The sequence below is a fragment of the Xylocopa sonorina genome, chromosome 10 (genome assembly GCF_050948175.1).
Source record: "Xylocopa sonorina isolate GNS202 chromosome 10, iyXylSono1_principal, whole genome shotgun sequence".
Taxonomy (NCBI): domain Eukaryota; kingdom Metazoa; phylum Arthropoda; class Insecta; order Hymenoptera; family Apidae; genus Xylocopa; species Xylocopa sonorina.
In genome coordinates, this window is record NC_135202.1 from 9,051,222 (window position 1) to 9,066,490 (window position 15,269).

At 44.9% G+C, this 15,269-nt stretch overlaps 1 protein-coding gene across 1 annotated transcript in view; it reads right to left on the reverse strand.

Moving 5' to 3' along the window:
• The window catches only part of LOC143428406 (uncharacterized), a 64,203-nt gene continuing 48,934 nt past the window's right edge, over positions 1-15,269 (reverse strand). The window contains exons 3-4 of the mRNA XM_076903242.1: positions 3,501-3,558; positions 1-287 (exon numbers count right to left, since the gene is read on the reverse strand). Coding sequence (XP_076759357.1) covers positions 160-287; positions 3,501-3,558 — 186 coding nt within the window. The 3' untranslated portion in view covers positions 1-159. The remainder of the gene's footprint in view (positions 288-3,500; positions 3,559-15,269) is intronic.

The window sequence follows — 15,269 nt, forward strand, 5'->3', positions numbered from 1 at the left end:
GTCGTTGGTGGTTGATTCTCGTCGACGACAACTATCGACTGGTCAGCGTCCAGTCAGCAAGAGAGCCGTGGCAATAATCGGCGGTTAGCGCGGCGGTTCTCGCGTCAGAGGGATTCCGTAGCTTCCGTTCGCGGTCCTCTGGTCACAGGAAGCGACGTATTAGCCACGAAGCACCAGGAGAGCGGCCATCGTGATCGCGAGGACCGCGAGGCTACTGCTTGACGCGAACGAAGGGGCTGAGTTGCAGCCGTCCTGCTGGCAACAGTACGTCCTCGTGCTCCAGGCCTCTGAAACACACGATTGCATTCGATTAACACTGATTAACGCATTCAAATTCTCCACGAAGCCATGAATTTTTTTCTAACAAGAGGTTTCGTTGGATAACGATGATTGAGGGGCGAAAAATATTTCGTAAAATTATTTCAAGCGAAGAGAAGGTTTTGAAAAAGTTACGAACGTCTGGCCATACTCTACTTATTCCACTGGCCTGGTTCTCCTCGCGCATATCACTGTATTTTTATATTCAAATTCAATCTTCTATTCAAATTTTTAAATTCCCACCGCCGTCGCAAATAAACCTGAAGCCCGAACCCGCTCTCACCGACAAGCTCGCGCGAGATTTTATCAAATGTATCTCGTTAGAAGCCCCTGGCCCTTCCGTCAAGCGAGTGTAATAAAAACCCTCTCCCCTTTGGATGAAATTAAAAAAACGCCAGCCACGGGGGGAGAAAAAAGGGAGCTGAAGTGGCGAGGAAACGGTTTCATGAATGAAAAAGGGGCACGCATCCAGGAGAAATAAGCCAATTTCTTTTAATAGAACAAGCACGAATCGCCCACGCTCTTCGCCTTTTCATCGTTCAGAAATAAGTGAAACGCGAAACTTATTAAAACTGGGCCAAATGGGTGGGGGGCAATGATTTAAGCAAGATGAGGGGTTAAAGGACCTCGTTAAGGAGTGGATGTTCATCGACAAAGGGATCCTCGTTCGATCGAATTCCCTAGAAAAGCTCTACAACTATAAATCAAAAAAGAAAACTAGAAAAGAAAGAAGCTTTGGCGAAAGTTTGCACTTTGTCTATTCTGAAGCTCTCGTTTTCTTTTAGGGTGTTCGAGGGCTGCGCTCGATGGCTGCTTCAAGGACCAACGACAGAGTGTCTAGCGAACGTGAATAAAAATTGAGGGACACACAAAAGGTAGCAAAGTATCATCCATAAAATCGCCAATTTGCGACTTGCTGTTTCACTGCAAACGACCTGCCTCGTTGACATCGAGATGGCTTCCGGTGGAAAGGAACTTTTCACGATGCGCTCGTTTAGACATTTTCTCGAGCCACTTTCACGGACCAGAGTGGAATTTTTAGGGAAATTCTTTCTTCGAGAGTATCGTCTGGTTTGAAAAATTCTTCTGACCAATTTCATCGTACTCGAAGACGATTTTTCCGCGCGGAACAGAGGATGGAACATGGCGCGATAACCGCGACGAAAGATCGATCGTTGCACTGGCTCGTTAAAAATGAAAAATCCAGCTCCGTTTATACGCCGTCGAAACGAGCGCAGGAAATTCGGTGCAACGAGGGGCTGGTCTAGAAACAGGCTTAAGGAACGGCGAAAATGAACTTCTCCCGGACGGGGATACGAGCGGAACGTATTTTCGTAGGACGTCGAGAATGATTTCGGATCGTTAGTCAGTGGAGAGTGGACGTAGCTGGTATTTCCTCTTCGTCCAATTTAGGGGATGCGGATTTCGTGGTATTACACCTTGGCTATCCTTCCCTTCGCTTGAATCATTGTGTCTTATACTCTAGGAATTTTTTTAATTAGCTTCAAGGCAATTCTTTCTTAATTAATGGCTTCCAGGTAATTTTTATTGTGATCTATATTTTAGGGTTGCATAATTTTTTAATGGAGTTGAACATTTTTCTAAGTTCCAAGCACTGCAAAAATATAATAATTGAACTGTAGTCTCGATTAATCTCGCGTAGCAATGTCAATGTTTCCAAATATTATCTAATTATTAAATTTCTGAGCAGACGAGAATAAAACAGACACAGTCGAACGAGAGAACGAAGCCGTCGAGAACAGAGGGTGGAACACAGGACTTCCGACAGCTCTGGACGCATCGACGCGTACGCTCTATCACACGTCGCGGGGATTACAAAAGTTTCCAGGCTGCATTTTCAATCCGAAACCAGCTCGTCTGCTCGCGATCACGTCACGCGATCACGTCTGTTGCAGCGACAATCTTCTTTCTCTCAGAAACGTTTCTCACCCCCTCTCGAAATCTCGAACTCTCTCCCCTAACATCACTCCGTGAAAGAGCTCGACACTCGACGATTTAACGGGGAAAATTCAGGGGTGAAGAACACTTGCCGTCGATGACCGATTGAACGGTTTCAGCCACGGCTCTTTTAATTGCTCGTGTCTTAATCGTCACGCGTCTCGAACATTTCCTTTAACGATCAATCGACCGTGTCCCGTCGATTTTTAATCACCTTCAAAAAGATCCTACACTGCGATATTTTCCTTAACAATCCTCACATCGTTAGGGGATGAATTCCAGTTAAACTTCACATTAATTACTCCTTTAATATAATAAAAATCATTCGTTTCACGATAACTTGAATCGAAACAGTGCACGAGTTCAGATAAAGAGACTCTCGAAGCGAAACCGTACGAAGTTGAAAGCGGAAGTGGAACCGCGAAAAATCCTGAAAAGATTCCCACTTTCGCGGAGGCATCGTCAAAGGCAAAGGTAGCCACGATCAGTAACGCAGCAATTAACCGGATTCTCGCGCAATTTCCGCGTACACACACACGTACACGATGTACAGTTGTTCGAAAAATTCGTAGTCTCGATGCGGTCGTTGCGGTGAACCAACGCGCGAGTTCATGCGCGTTGCTCTCGAGTTTCAAAGCGGTTCATCCCCTAACTGTGCGAGGGACCTTCCTCGAGAAACGCTTCTTCTCTCGCGTATCTCTTTCATCCCCCCCCTCGTTGTCGTTCATTGCTTATACAGGAATATTCTAAATAGTTGGCCAGTCGCTCGCGATAATAGGGAACGGGGATGGCTGTTTGAACGCGGCGGTTCCCCAGGGGGTAGTAATTCTCGTTGGCGAGCGCAGGTTTCAAAGAACAACTTTTAACGAGAGATTAATTGTTTCAGCCACCCGCTGCGGGCTCGTTCGTTTGCTTATATTTAAATAGCTATTTACAATTGTAAGCTGATAGCTTTGCGTCCATGTATAATGGAGCGGGTCGTTCTGCTCTGCAATTTGGAACGGGACGGTATTGTCTTGAAACGGAAACGGTGGCTTGGTTACGCGTCGCGTTTTCAGAAGGCAACTTTCTTCGTTTTCAATGTGAATAGCAACAGAGAATCGTTTCTAAGGTTTGTTAAATTTATACGAACGGTGTTACGTTAAAAGGGGAATTTTTTTCACAATGTTTATCGTTTTATATTTGGTATAATTGTAATGGAAGTGAGAATGGAAAATACTCACCCTTCTCCACGCACGATGGCACGCAGTCTCGAACGGTCGAGCCCTCGCTGACGTATTTCTGAAAAGGAGAATAAAAGAGGGTTAAAACTCGCGACCAGAGTTGGCACAACTTTTATTCGACACGTAAAACGTGTAATTACAGTTGCGACACCATTCGTTTTATTTCGATTCCGTCTCGCGTATTAATTAATACACGCGATATCGGAGACTCGTATGAATTTCAAGAAGCTGCCGTCGAAAGCGTAACACGCGGAGGACTTCCGGAGAAATTCAAGTGGAACGTTAAATTAATTCCCAGCAACATACTTTGGTGATATTTAAATTGAATTTAAAGCGCGGACGCGAAATCGCGATGATTATACAAATTTCAAACACCGTTCTACCCGGTAATTAATATTTCCTCGTCCAAGATTCCCCCCGTAAATTTTACACGAGCCAATACTTACGATATTTAATCAGATATCGAAATTGGTTAAATTAAAGGAAAATCCAATTACCATCGTCAAACAAAAGGAAACAGAAACGCGTAAAATTGTTGTTAAACGCGGAAGATATACGCAAAACGATTAACAGCATAAAAATTGTCGTTCTCTATCTTAAATATCGCAGGAGAATTCGAAACATTTTTCTGTACAGTCGAAGCGGAGGTGGGAAATGAGAATAAAATAGAGAATAGAGGAAATACGATAGAATACGGAGAGGAGGGCTAATTGAACGAGAAAGGTCGCTGTGTACGTGCTGTTGGGAAAGTGATAGAGGTATCTAAATGACTGATCGTCACGAGAGATTCGCGTTAGAGCGACCACCAGCGATGATAAGAAAGTTTCCCCGCGAAACAACGATCTGGCTTTCGTGCGGAAAGCGGTGATAAATAAGCGTGTTGATTATTCGGCATCGCAGCTGGGGAAACTTGGAGGTGGTTCGCTTTCCTCCGTTTTCTTCCCTTCCACCATTCGTTTCCGAAGGTTTTGTTCGAGTCGAGAGTTTCATCTCTCGCGGATGAATAATCGCGAAGCGAGTGTAACTCGAAGAACGATGAACTATCGTTTTCAACCTGCATTTAGTATCAGTTTATTTAAAAAAAAATATAAACTATGAAACAGTTTCGAGTATTTTGGATGTATCACTCGTCTTTGAATATTTTTAGATCTTCCTTTAGATACTCGAATTTTCGACTAAAACTTTTTCTCGACTCCCATCGTACGATATTAAAAAAAAAAAAAAAAATTGGAAAGTAGAGAGAATGAAATTGAAGTATGAAAACGTAAGCGTTAAATTTCATAGCTGATACGGGTGGTATCGTGAAAAAACTCTGGTGCCTCGCGAGCAGAGTATCTCCTCGCTGTTCAACTTCATCCCCCATCGCTCACTTCACGGAGAACGAGATCGTTCCGGCCGATTTCCCATTGCTGCCACGGAATTATTATTTTAACGAGCCGTGGCCGCCGCTCCCCGTGGCCAGCGAAAAACAATATTTGTCGTCAAATATTGTTTAACGCCAGAACGAGGGGCTGAGAGGGGGATGAAATCAATCGAGTCCACGCAAACATCGACGCCTGTAGCTCGCAATAACGTAATACAAATACGTCGTTAAGCGCGCAATCCTCGTTCACTTTCTCTGTCGAACCTTTCTCTATCGCCCAGCGATCTTTCGAACCATCTTCCCATACTAGAAACTAATTACTAGTACGAACCACTCTCTCGAAAGATTCGAAACGAACGTCGTAAAAATCAGAACTCTTGAAACGCGAGAGAAAATCGAGCTACCCTTGGTCGTCGTACCGAAACGTTTGTATCCTTTTCAACACTAAATTTTTTTGTCGAGAAGTTCGACATTTCTGCAGATAATCGGCGCGCTAGAAAATTCTCTGACCATCCAAAGTTCTCCAGCGACCAGAGTCGAAGAGGGTGATCAGCAAAGACGAGGTCGTCACTCGTTGGTGCTGCGTTCTCCAATTGGACGAAACGGAAGTCCTTCGAAGCAGACGTCGCGTCATAGCCTAGCATTGATCGATACCAACGATTATAACGCCTCGAGGATATCGTAGATATCGAACCCTCTTTCTCATCGCGTGTATTAAACTCTCACCCCTTTCGTTGGTTTTATTTCGCTTCTGCTACCAGAACGCTCGCGATCGCGTCGCTATCGTCGACGTCCCGCGTCTCTCTCCCTGGTGAACCGCGATTTCATCGTTTCAACAGAGTGCTCTGCGAATTTTCGCTCAGCGCTGGGTCAGACTGGATTGGATTAAACGTGATTGGGAAATGGACCGTGTGGTTGTTTAATAGAGGCTCGCATGGGGGATGTTTGGCCCGTTAAGGGAAGCAACGTCGAGTTAATAGTTTCTTCACGAGTCAATTTAGTGCGACAGTGTTAGTTGAGCGAAAGAATTGGGTACTGTACGCGGTATTAACGCAACGTTGAACTTTTTTGTCCGGTTAATGGCGATCTGTGAGCGTTTGTGGCGACGAGGGTGGGAAAGTTGTAGGCGCAGATGGGTTTGATCGATGGCAGACGTTTCGTAAGTATGAAAGAATCGTTCTGCTTTGTGATTCCTCGGTGTTGTCGCGTTTCGTTGGAAATTAAAGCGGCTGGAAATGCTGCTGTGACATTAACCGTCGTTTCATTACGGTGAGATCGTTGCTGGATCGAGACGCGCTGAGCCTTTGTCACAATTTATGACGCTCTTAATCCTATTCGCGCACGCGAGCCTTTTTATCCTCGTCAAAAATCCCTGCAGAGTTAATACCGGATATTCCGACAGGGACGCGGCGTGACACTTGTTTTTATTCATGCGAGTAGACGTCGATACGTCACTCGCACGGCTTTATCCTAACGTATCGCCCGATATAAAAGCTCTTAGCTGAAATTCGCATTAAAACCGAGGGAATAACGGGTACGTACAGTCGCCAGTCACTGCGCGATTGGAAATGGTAAGAGAAAAGTGTGCTAAATCGTTCCTAATTTTTGTATGAACAGATCCAGTGATGCAGCTCGATGGAGAATGCGTTTCATCGCCAGTATCGATGGAGAGAATGCGAAAACCCTCGTCGATGGCTCTTTACTCGCGTGAAGACGCAAAGATATCGCAAGATGAATAGAGTTCTTTGGGAAATAAATAATGAAGCAGTTTGGACCAAGAATAGAAGAAATCATCAATCAAGATAAGGAAGAACTTGAAGCAATAGTTTTAAATTAATGTTATACATTGTTTTATACATTTATATTATAAATTTGGATAGATCTTAGTTATAAGATGCGCTATAAGTTATAAGAATAACTTATAACAAGTATTATACATTGTAAGACTACTTTGTAGCTTGTAATTTGTTATAAGAACTTGAATAAATGTGCTATTACTGTTAATTGATTGTTTAATTCTTTAATAACCCCCTCAGTAGTCCTAGAATAGCCTAAACCAAATCCTGAAACGAGGAAAACTCGTAAAAATACCCTGATCACGATGTAAAATTATTTCTAAGTTCGAATATTGACGCTCGTCTCTAAGTATCCGGCGAATTCCTGGAAAATGACGTCACTACCAGGAATCGCCGAAATTCCTGGAATTCTCGATGACGTCATTTCCAAGAAGTGGCACTTTTCGGATACCTCCTATGACGTCATGTTCTCCTGATACATTGCCGATTTTTCGAACAAAATTTCGAAAATCCGACTTTGTATCAGGAGAACATAAGTAGTGAGGAGGTATGCTAGCCACTTCCAGGAAAATGACGTCACTTCCAAGAATCGCCAGAATTCCTGGAATTTTCGATGACGTCATTTCCAAGAAGTGGCACTATTCGGATACCTCCTCACTACTTATGTTCTCCTGATACATTGCCGATTTTTCGACCAACAATTTGAGAATCCAAGTTTGATGACGTCACAGGGGTTCCCGGGAATTCCAGGAATTCTCGATGACGTCATTTCCAAGAAGTGGCACTATTCGGATACCTCCTATGACGTCATGTTCTCCTGATACATTGTCGATTTTTCGAACAAAATTTCGAATATCCGACTTTGTATCAGGAGAATATAAGTAGTGAGGAGGTATGCGTGCCACTTCTAGGAAAATGACGTCACTTCCAGGAATCGCCGAAATTCCAGGAATTCCCGATGACGTCATTTCCAAGAAGTGGCAATATTCGGATACCTCCTATGACGTCATGTTCTCCTGATACATTGTCGATTTTTCGAACAAAATTTCGAAAATCCGACTTTGTATCAGGAGAATATAAGTAGTGAGGAGGTATGCGTGCCACTTCTAGGAAAATGACGTCACTTCCAGGAATCGCCGAAATTCCAGGAATTCCCGATGACGTCATTTCCAAGAAGTGGCAATATTCGGATACCTCCTATGACGTCATGTTCTCCTGATACATTGTCGATTTTTCGAACAAAATTTCGAAAATCCGACTTTGTATCAGGAGAATATAAGTAGTGAGGAGGTATGCGTGCCACTTCTAGGAAAATGACGTCACTTCCAGGAATCGCCGAAATTCCAGGAATTCCCGATGACGTCATTTCCAAGAAGTGGCAATATTCGGATACCTCCTATGACGTCATGTTCTCCTGATACATTGCCGATTTTTCGACCAAAATCTTGAAAATTCGACTTTGTATCAGGAGAATATAAGTAGTGAGGAGGTATGCGTGCCACTTCTAGGAAAATGACGTCACTTCCAGGAATCGCCGAAATTCCAGGAATTCCCGATGACGTCATTTCCAAGAAATGGCACTATTCGGATACCTCCTATGACGTCATGTTCTCCTGATACAAAGTCGGATTTTCGAGATTTTGTTCGAAAAATCGGCAATGTATCAGGAGAACATGACGTCATAGGAGGTATCCGAATAGTGCCACTTCTTGGAAATGACGTCATCAGGAATTCCTGGAATTACCAAGAACCCCTGTGACGTCATCAAACTTGGATTCTCAAATTGTTGGTCGAAAAATCGGCAATGTATCAGGAGAACATAAGTAGTGAGGAGGTATCCGAATAGTGCCACTTCTTGGAAATGACGTCATCAAAAATTCCTGGAATTTCGGTGATTCTTGGAAGTGACGTCATTTTCCTGGAAGTGGCTAGCATACCTCCTCACTACTTATGTTCTCCTGATACAAAGTCGGATTTTCGAAATTTTGTTCGAAAAATCGACAATGTATCAGGAGAACATGACGTCATAGGAGGTATCCGAAAAGTGCCACTTCTTGGAAATGACGTCATCGGGAATTCCTGGAATTTCGGCGATTCCTTGAAGTGACGTCATTTTCCAGGAATTCGAACTTAGAAATAATTTTACATCGTGATCAGGGTATTTTTACGAGTTTTCCTCGTTTCTGGATTTGGTTGGGCTGTTCTAGGACTGCTGAGAGGGTTATTAATGAATAAAACAATTAATTATCAATAATACAGTTTATTTATTGAAGTTCTTAACAAAGTACAAAGTATAAAGTAGTCTTATAATGTATAATACTTGTTATAAATTATTCTTATAACTTATAGCGCACCTTATAATTAAGATCTATCCAAATTTATAATATAAATGTATAAAACAATGTATAATATTAATGTAAAACTATTTCTTGAAGTTCTTCGAGGTTGCTCATCGAACCTCTCAATTCTATACGCCAATCTCCATCCGGTCTTCGAAACGTGATCCAATCCAGGAAACTGGTACCAGAGCACGCCTTCCGGTCGAGCTGGTTCTCCGTGCGCGTGAAGACTGGCTGGGAGACGTCATAATGAGTTAATAATGAAGACGGATGAACGGCGGAACTTCGAAGGGCTTCCTTTATTCCTCGTTTCGAATTAAGCTGCCTCCAGAGTCGATTCCCATGTTAATTTTACTCCACTCCATTGCCTCCTCCTGGAAATCCATCTCGCGAATCGCTTCGATGCAAGTTTGCCGCACCTATCACCCTGGTGCAAGTTTTATACGCAAGTTTTCTTTCCCCTTTCGTCCTCGTCGCTGTGTCTCGTTCGCGTTCAACCGAACTCGAGAACTAAGCGGATTAAATCCGTCGCAGCTGACCACAGCGAAACTTTCTCGAGCTTTTTGTTTCGAGAAACATAATAATCGTCGATTGCCACCAACCGAAGAGATTTTTAACTCGCTTCCACGCGGTTTCCACGAAGGAGAGGAATAAACGACGAAATCCGGCGGAAATCAGCAGCACAATTTATCCTCGCCTTCGTTTGTCCATCGATCGATCGAAACGAGCGCGAACGCCGCTCTTTTACCAGTTATTTCTAATTCGAACGAGATTACTCCAATTTCCCGTCATAAAGCGCGGAAAATAGCATCCGAGGTGGTGATCGAGGAAAGGAGGGTCGACTCGAAGCAGACCGGAATTCTAGATGCGAGTGTCGATACCCGAGAGAGGTAACCGGTCCTTATCGCAGCCCCTGGCTCTGTTCGCAGTGTCTTAAGTGCTTCCCAGGCTCGTCGAGAGGCGGAGTGGCCGGTAGGAACCGGAAATTGGCCGCTGCCTATCGCCCAGCCGCGATTTCCAGCGGGGAACTTCGAAACAAAATCGAGTGGAAAGGCTGCCGAGTCTGGAGAACCGATCCCTCTTCCATTCGCCCTTTTTGCAAACGTTTCAAGGTCTTTACAGCTGCTTCATAGCTGTTTTATATACTCAACTGTACCTCGAGAATGTTCCATTTTTTTTTCTAATCCATAAACCACCCTATATTATCACCACAACTATAAATATGTAGCTTTATTCGAAATAAACAAGAAACCCTAGAACTTTACTCCTTTGAGGCACCCGACGACCCAAACCAGATCCAAAAAAAAACCCTCAACCGGATTTGGTAAAAATCAGCCATCCTCGAAACGAAGTTGGGACATCGATGCTCGATTTTATTTTCGTACGATCGCTGGATGACTCGTAGCAGTGCGGAGACACACGGTTCGCATCCTCTCCGCGCGTTCTCCGCTCGGACACAAAGACGGGAAGCGGTGGGCGTGAAGCGGAAACGCGATCGCAAAAGACGTCGATCACCAGGCGAAACGAGTACGCGTGGTGGAGGATCAAAGTGGGCGATGGTTGGAGTAAAAGAGAACGAAGGGTGGGCACGGAAAGGGGGTCGCGGCGGGTGCCACGGTTTTATCTGCCACGCAAAGGAGGCGAAGGGGGTTGTGCGGGGGTTTGCGGATTTTATCGACGGCTCCAGTCACCGACGGATCCGAATCAGGATACCCTGTACCGACACGGACTTTCAGATTGAAATGCATACGACGTCGCGGAGATCGACCCTAAAGATGGCATAAAAGGATCCGTCGGATTTTAAGGATCCTGGCTTTCCGAGGAATATACCCTGAGGAATTTTTACGATAAGAAAGGACTTCTTTCAGATAGATTTTGGTTAAACGTTCAATTTCTAGCGTTCTGACATTAAATATGCTTCTAACAAATACTATATTCGCTCTGAAGTAATAGAAATTACTGTGGTTTCTTATAAAACAATCCGCTAATCAGATAGATTTTGGTTAAACGTTCAATTTCGACCGTTCTGACACTAAATATGCTTCTAACAAATACTATATTCGCTCTGAAGTAACAGAAATTACTGTGGTTTCTTGTAAAACAATCCACTCATCGCAGGGAATCCTAAATTTTACGAGGACTTCCCCAGGCGTGTCCAACGACGACGATTTACAGGTTAGACCAGACAAGCCGATTTTACCCGCCTGGCTGCGCACTAGATCTGCGCACACGCACGTTTAACGCCTCCGTTTCACGGGGACGACGGTTGCTGTTTAACCTGAAGCGGATCAGAGCGTAATCCGAGGGCAAAGCTTCGAACACGTGCCTCGTACCTCGTCGAGGGCTTGTATCGACTCTCGTTCGCGAGGCGTGATAATACGGGACGGTGGTAAACGGCCGTGGTTAATGGGAACGCCGATTCATCATCGTTCCGCCATTTTCCACGCGACGTGCAACATTGTACCCGGAGTGGCTTCCGTGATCTACTGGGACCATAAATTGAAACATCAAGTACGTTGTAGGGGGATGTTAAGTTGGGTTTGGTTTATCCATCTTCGACACGGGGACGACGAGGGCGTGGATAAACCTTCGCGATTTAGTCGCGAGCTGATTTTCCATTAGAGTACCAAGTAGAGTAGCGTAGAGTTGTTCGCTTGCTTCGAATTTCGATAGTTCGAATAGAATGGTCTGCGTGACACAGTGAAATAGCATTGAAAATCTGTGCATCTCTTTTCGTTGCCTTTGGGCCGCATTGGACACGCGAACACGTTCTCCACGCGGAACCAGCGCGGCTTCTAACGCGATAATGGCGTCGTTGGTGTAATGGAATTTCGTGGCTGGTTATTTAATCTCGCGGCGAACGGAGGGTTATGGAAATCGGTGTGGTGTTAATTAATTTGCGGTCGAGATGATGTCGTGAAAGTCAATAACTTAGTAAACGAACGGCGCTTCTAATAACGCCGCGAACTTAATCGAGTTATCGTTCCGTCGAGTGTTATTTTATCAGAACGCGAGATAACAGTGTGCAGGCCGTTCGATCGGAAACCCTTGCATCGCGAGAAACGATGGAGATACCAGGATCGATCGACGTGAAACAGGCGTTCGGTGATTGACAGTAGTTACAGCGACTCGATAGTCAGACAGCGAGCAAGTAGTTAATGACCGACGATGGCAGACAGCAGGAACAGGCTGTCAGCGGTCTTAACACCTATGCGTCGATCTGATATCATTCACCAGCTCGATTACCCGATTCGACGTATCTAATCATCAAAACCACCAACTAATAATCCACCCTTAAGAATCTAAAATCGAAACAGAAAATTCAGAGTACGTTTAAAATAAATTTGCAACGCACCCAAGTCTTCAATTACGAGAAAAAATACAAAACACACCCTCGAGCTATGATTTTCTCTATTCACTGCCTAAAAATGGCGGCAAATAAAACGGAAATCGCAGCAGACGTCCGCGAACCTGCTGCCGCGCGTAACTCGATGCATAACTCCTCGAATAGGAAAAGAATAATTCGAGTAGTATACTGAGGGAAGTTTAATCGAACTGGAGAACTTTCGAAGCGTCGTTTGTCAAGAGGGGTGCTCGTCGTGGCGTCTGTCGACCGAATGGAATGCTTCGACGTGCACGCTGATTGTGGGACGGCGGGGATTCTCCCGTTTGCTTGGTGAAGCGCGTGCTGCCACGAGAGGGAATCCTGGTTTAGCCGCGACACGCATCCGAACAACGTCTCGTCGAAACGCAATCGAGGTTCGAGGGACTGGCGAACGCAAATACGATGGTCGAGGATTGAATAACGGAGCTTGCGAGCGTGGTTATACAAAAGGGACGAGATGGTACTGGTTGCTTCTCTGCCTTAACCATCGAGCATCTTTTACGTCGATGAAATTCTAGTGTTTCGCTCTTAGTGCCTGAGAGCGAAATTATTCGACGATCGTCTCATGAAACAATTAAAGACCGCTTTCAGGTCGCGTGCGTATAGCCTCGTGTTTTTTCATCGTTTCTATTAATTTGATCGTCCCACCGCGCGATTTTCCCGCGGCTCACTGAGCCCATTTTCGCTTTGAGCCGTCGCCTCTGTTTGTCGTTCGTTTCAATTTCGCGCTCGCGTGAAGCAAACCTTCGCGCTATAATTGTTCGAATGCCGCCATCAGCGCGAAGAAAGGGGGAGAAAAAAATGAGAGAGCAGCAATTTTCAACCAGCGAAACAATTTTCCGCGCGCCTCGAGCCACGAATTTATCGTCCCCCTTTGCCAGGCCTCGATCAAAGGATCCCCGCGAAGGAAACGAAAACAGCCTCGAATAGTTCTCCAAGTTAAATAGTATTTTTCCAGGACGACGAGGGGACGCGGAAGGAAGCTGAAATTTCTTGCAGTCGCGTGGTTGGTCTTTCGAGCGTGAAACGCGACACTCCCCGAGGAAATCGAGTGGGAGACGTCCTCGCTGGTTTGGCCAGTGTTTCCGCTTCCGTTTTGATCTGGAGGATACGGGGAGAGCATTATCGTTCAGCGTGAAATCATCGTGAGAATAGTTTCTGCGCTTGGTCCTTGATCGAGACGCGATATTTTTAAGTGAGTCTCTACGATTTTTAATTTTAATTACAATTTACATTATAGGAAAAGAAATCCTGCTGCTGCCTTCGAAAGTCGCTGAAAGTGGTCATCCTCGATCTATCGAGACGCGATATGTTTAAGTGAATCTCTATGATTATTAATTTCAATTATAATTCGCATTATAGAAAAAGAATTCTTGTTGCTAGCTTCGAAAGGTCTTCTTTAACGTCCCGAGCGTGCAAACTAAGGAACGACTCGATCGAGTAAGTTAAATCCTGGCAGATGCTTCGAACGAAGTCGTCGTATACCTCGAGTACAAGAATTCTCGCTTAAGTGTCACGGATAATCGATCACGGGTAGGCCAGGGCCTCGGATAATCGTTGTTCTGCTGTATCGCTCGCGTAGAATGCGGAGTGTCGAAAATAAGTAAGTGGCGCAGCGTCTAAGTAGCCGAGAGAGCCTGCGGTTGATCGATCGACCCCCCCGATTCGCGGTTGAACTTGTCGAACGATGGATGGAAAGCGATTCAGTGGAACCCGGTAAATTAAGACACTCCTTTATGTATTCTGTCTTAGTGGAACGCGTTTCTCTGCGTTAAGAGAACAATCGACATCGAATGTACGATGAAATTGGTAGATCTCGTCGAGAAACCATCGAGACAAGTGTCGAATACGGTCGAAACAGCCATTAACCTTTTTTTTAGTGCGATAACTCTTGAGTGTATTTTTTGTAGGGCTCTGAAACCAGGGAACACGATATAGGGGTGGATTTCCCTTCGATCTTGAGGGAATTCGAGAGGAAAATAGCTACTGTCACTCTACCCTACGGAAAAACACGTCTTATTGTTTGTTTTATCGTTCAGAGATACGATGGACAACAGTTGGGCTGAGTTTCTCCCTTTTCTTTCTGAGTTACATCGCTCGATAGATATTTCACCCTTCCGTTCCAGCGGCCACCTCTCGAGGAAACTGTGGAAAGTATGGCCTCTTCGAGGAGCGATGAAATTCAGTGGATCGCGTTTAAACCCTGTTCGAGATCGAACCGTGGCACCCAGTCAAACATGGCCGTCGTACAGTCGAGAGGTATCCCCCGAAATATTATTTTCAGAGACGCGATATTTGCGAATCGAGCCAGGATCCCTTTGAAATCGGGACCCTGCGAAATTGGAGCAAGATCATCCTTATTCGGAGAGGCATTCGTTCGCGTTTGCTTTTGTTATTACCAGGGGGGGGGGGGGGACGACTCAAAGAACATCGCGTGGATCCGCAAGTTTGCTACTTCTGCTCCATTAAATCACCCCTCGAATCGTTCGATATCACCTCTTCTTCGCCTAGATTCCCAACCCTTGTACAAACTTCTTTCACCAACTAAGTCTGCGACAATCTTTTCTATACTGAAGACTACATATGAGAAACGTGATTTCTAGTTACAGTAGATAATAAAGGGGTGAAGAACAATTTCGAGTAACAGTGAAGAATTCTCGAGAGAATAAGAAAATTCGTAGACGCGCGGTAAAAGTGTCCCAGAAAAGTGTGTATATATAAAAATAATGGCATTCCAGGCGAGAGGGTTGGGAACGTGTTAACAACCTAAGTGATTCCGCAGCCCCTGAACGTTCGCGTACGTATACTTACATCGAGCGTTCGCTAAACGCGTCGAAAAACCACGCACAGAGGGTCTCGCGACAAAGCTGGTGGAAACGAGGAACG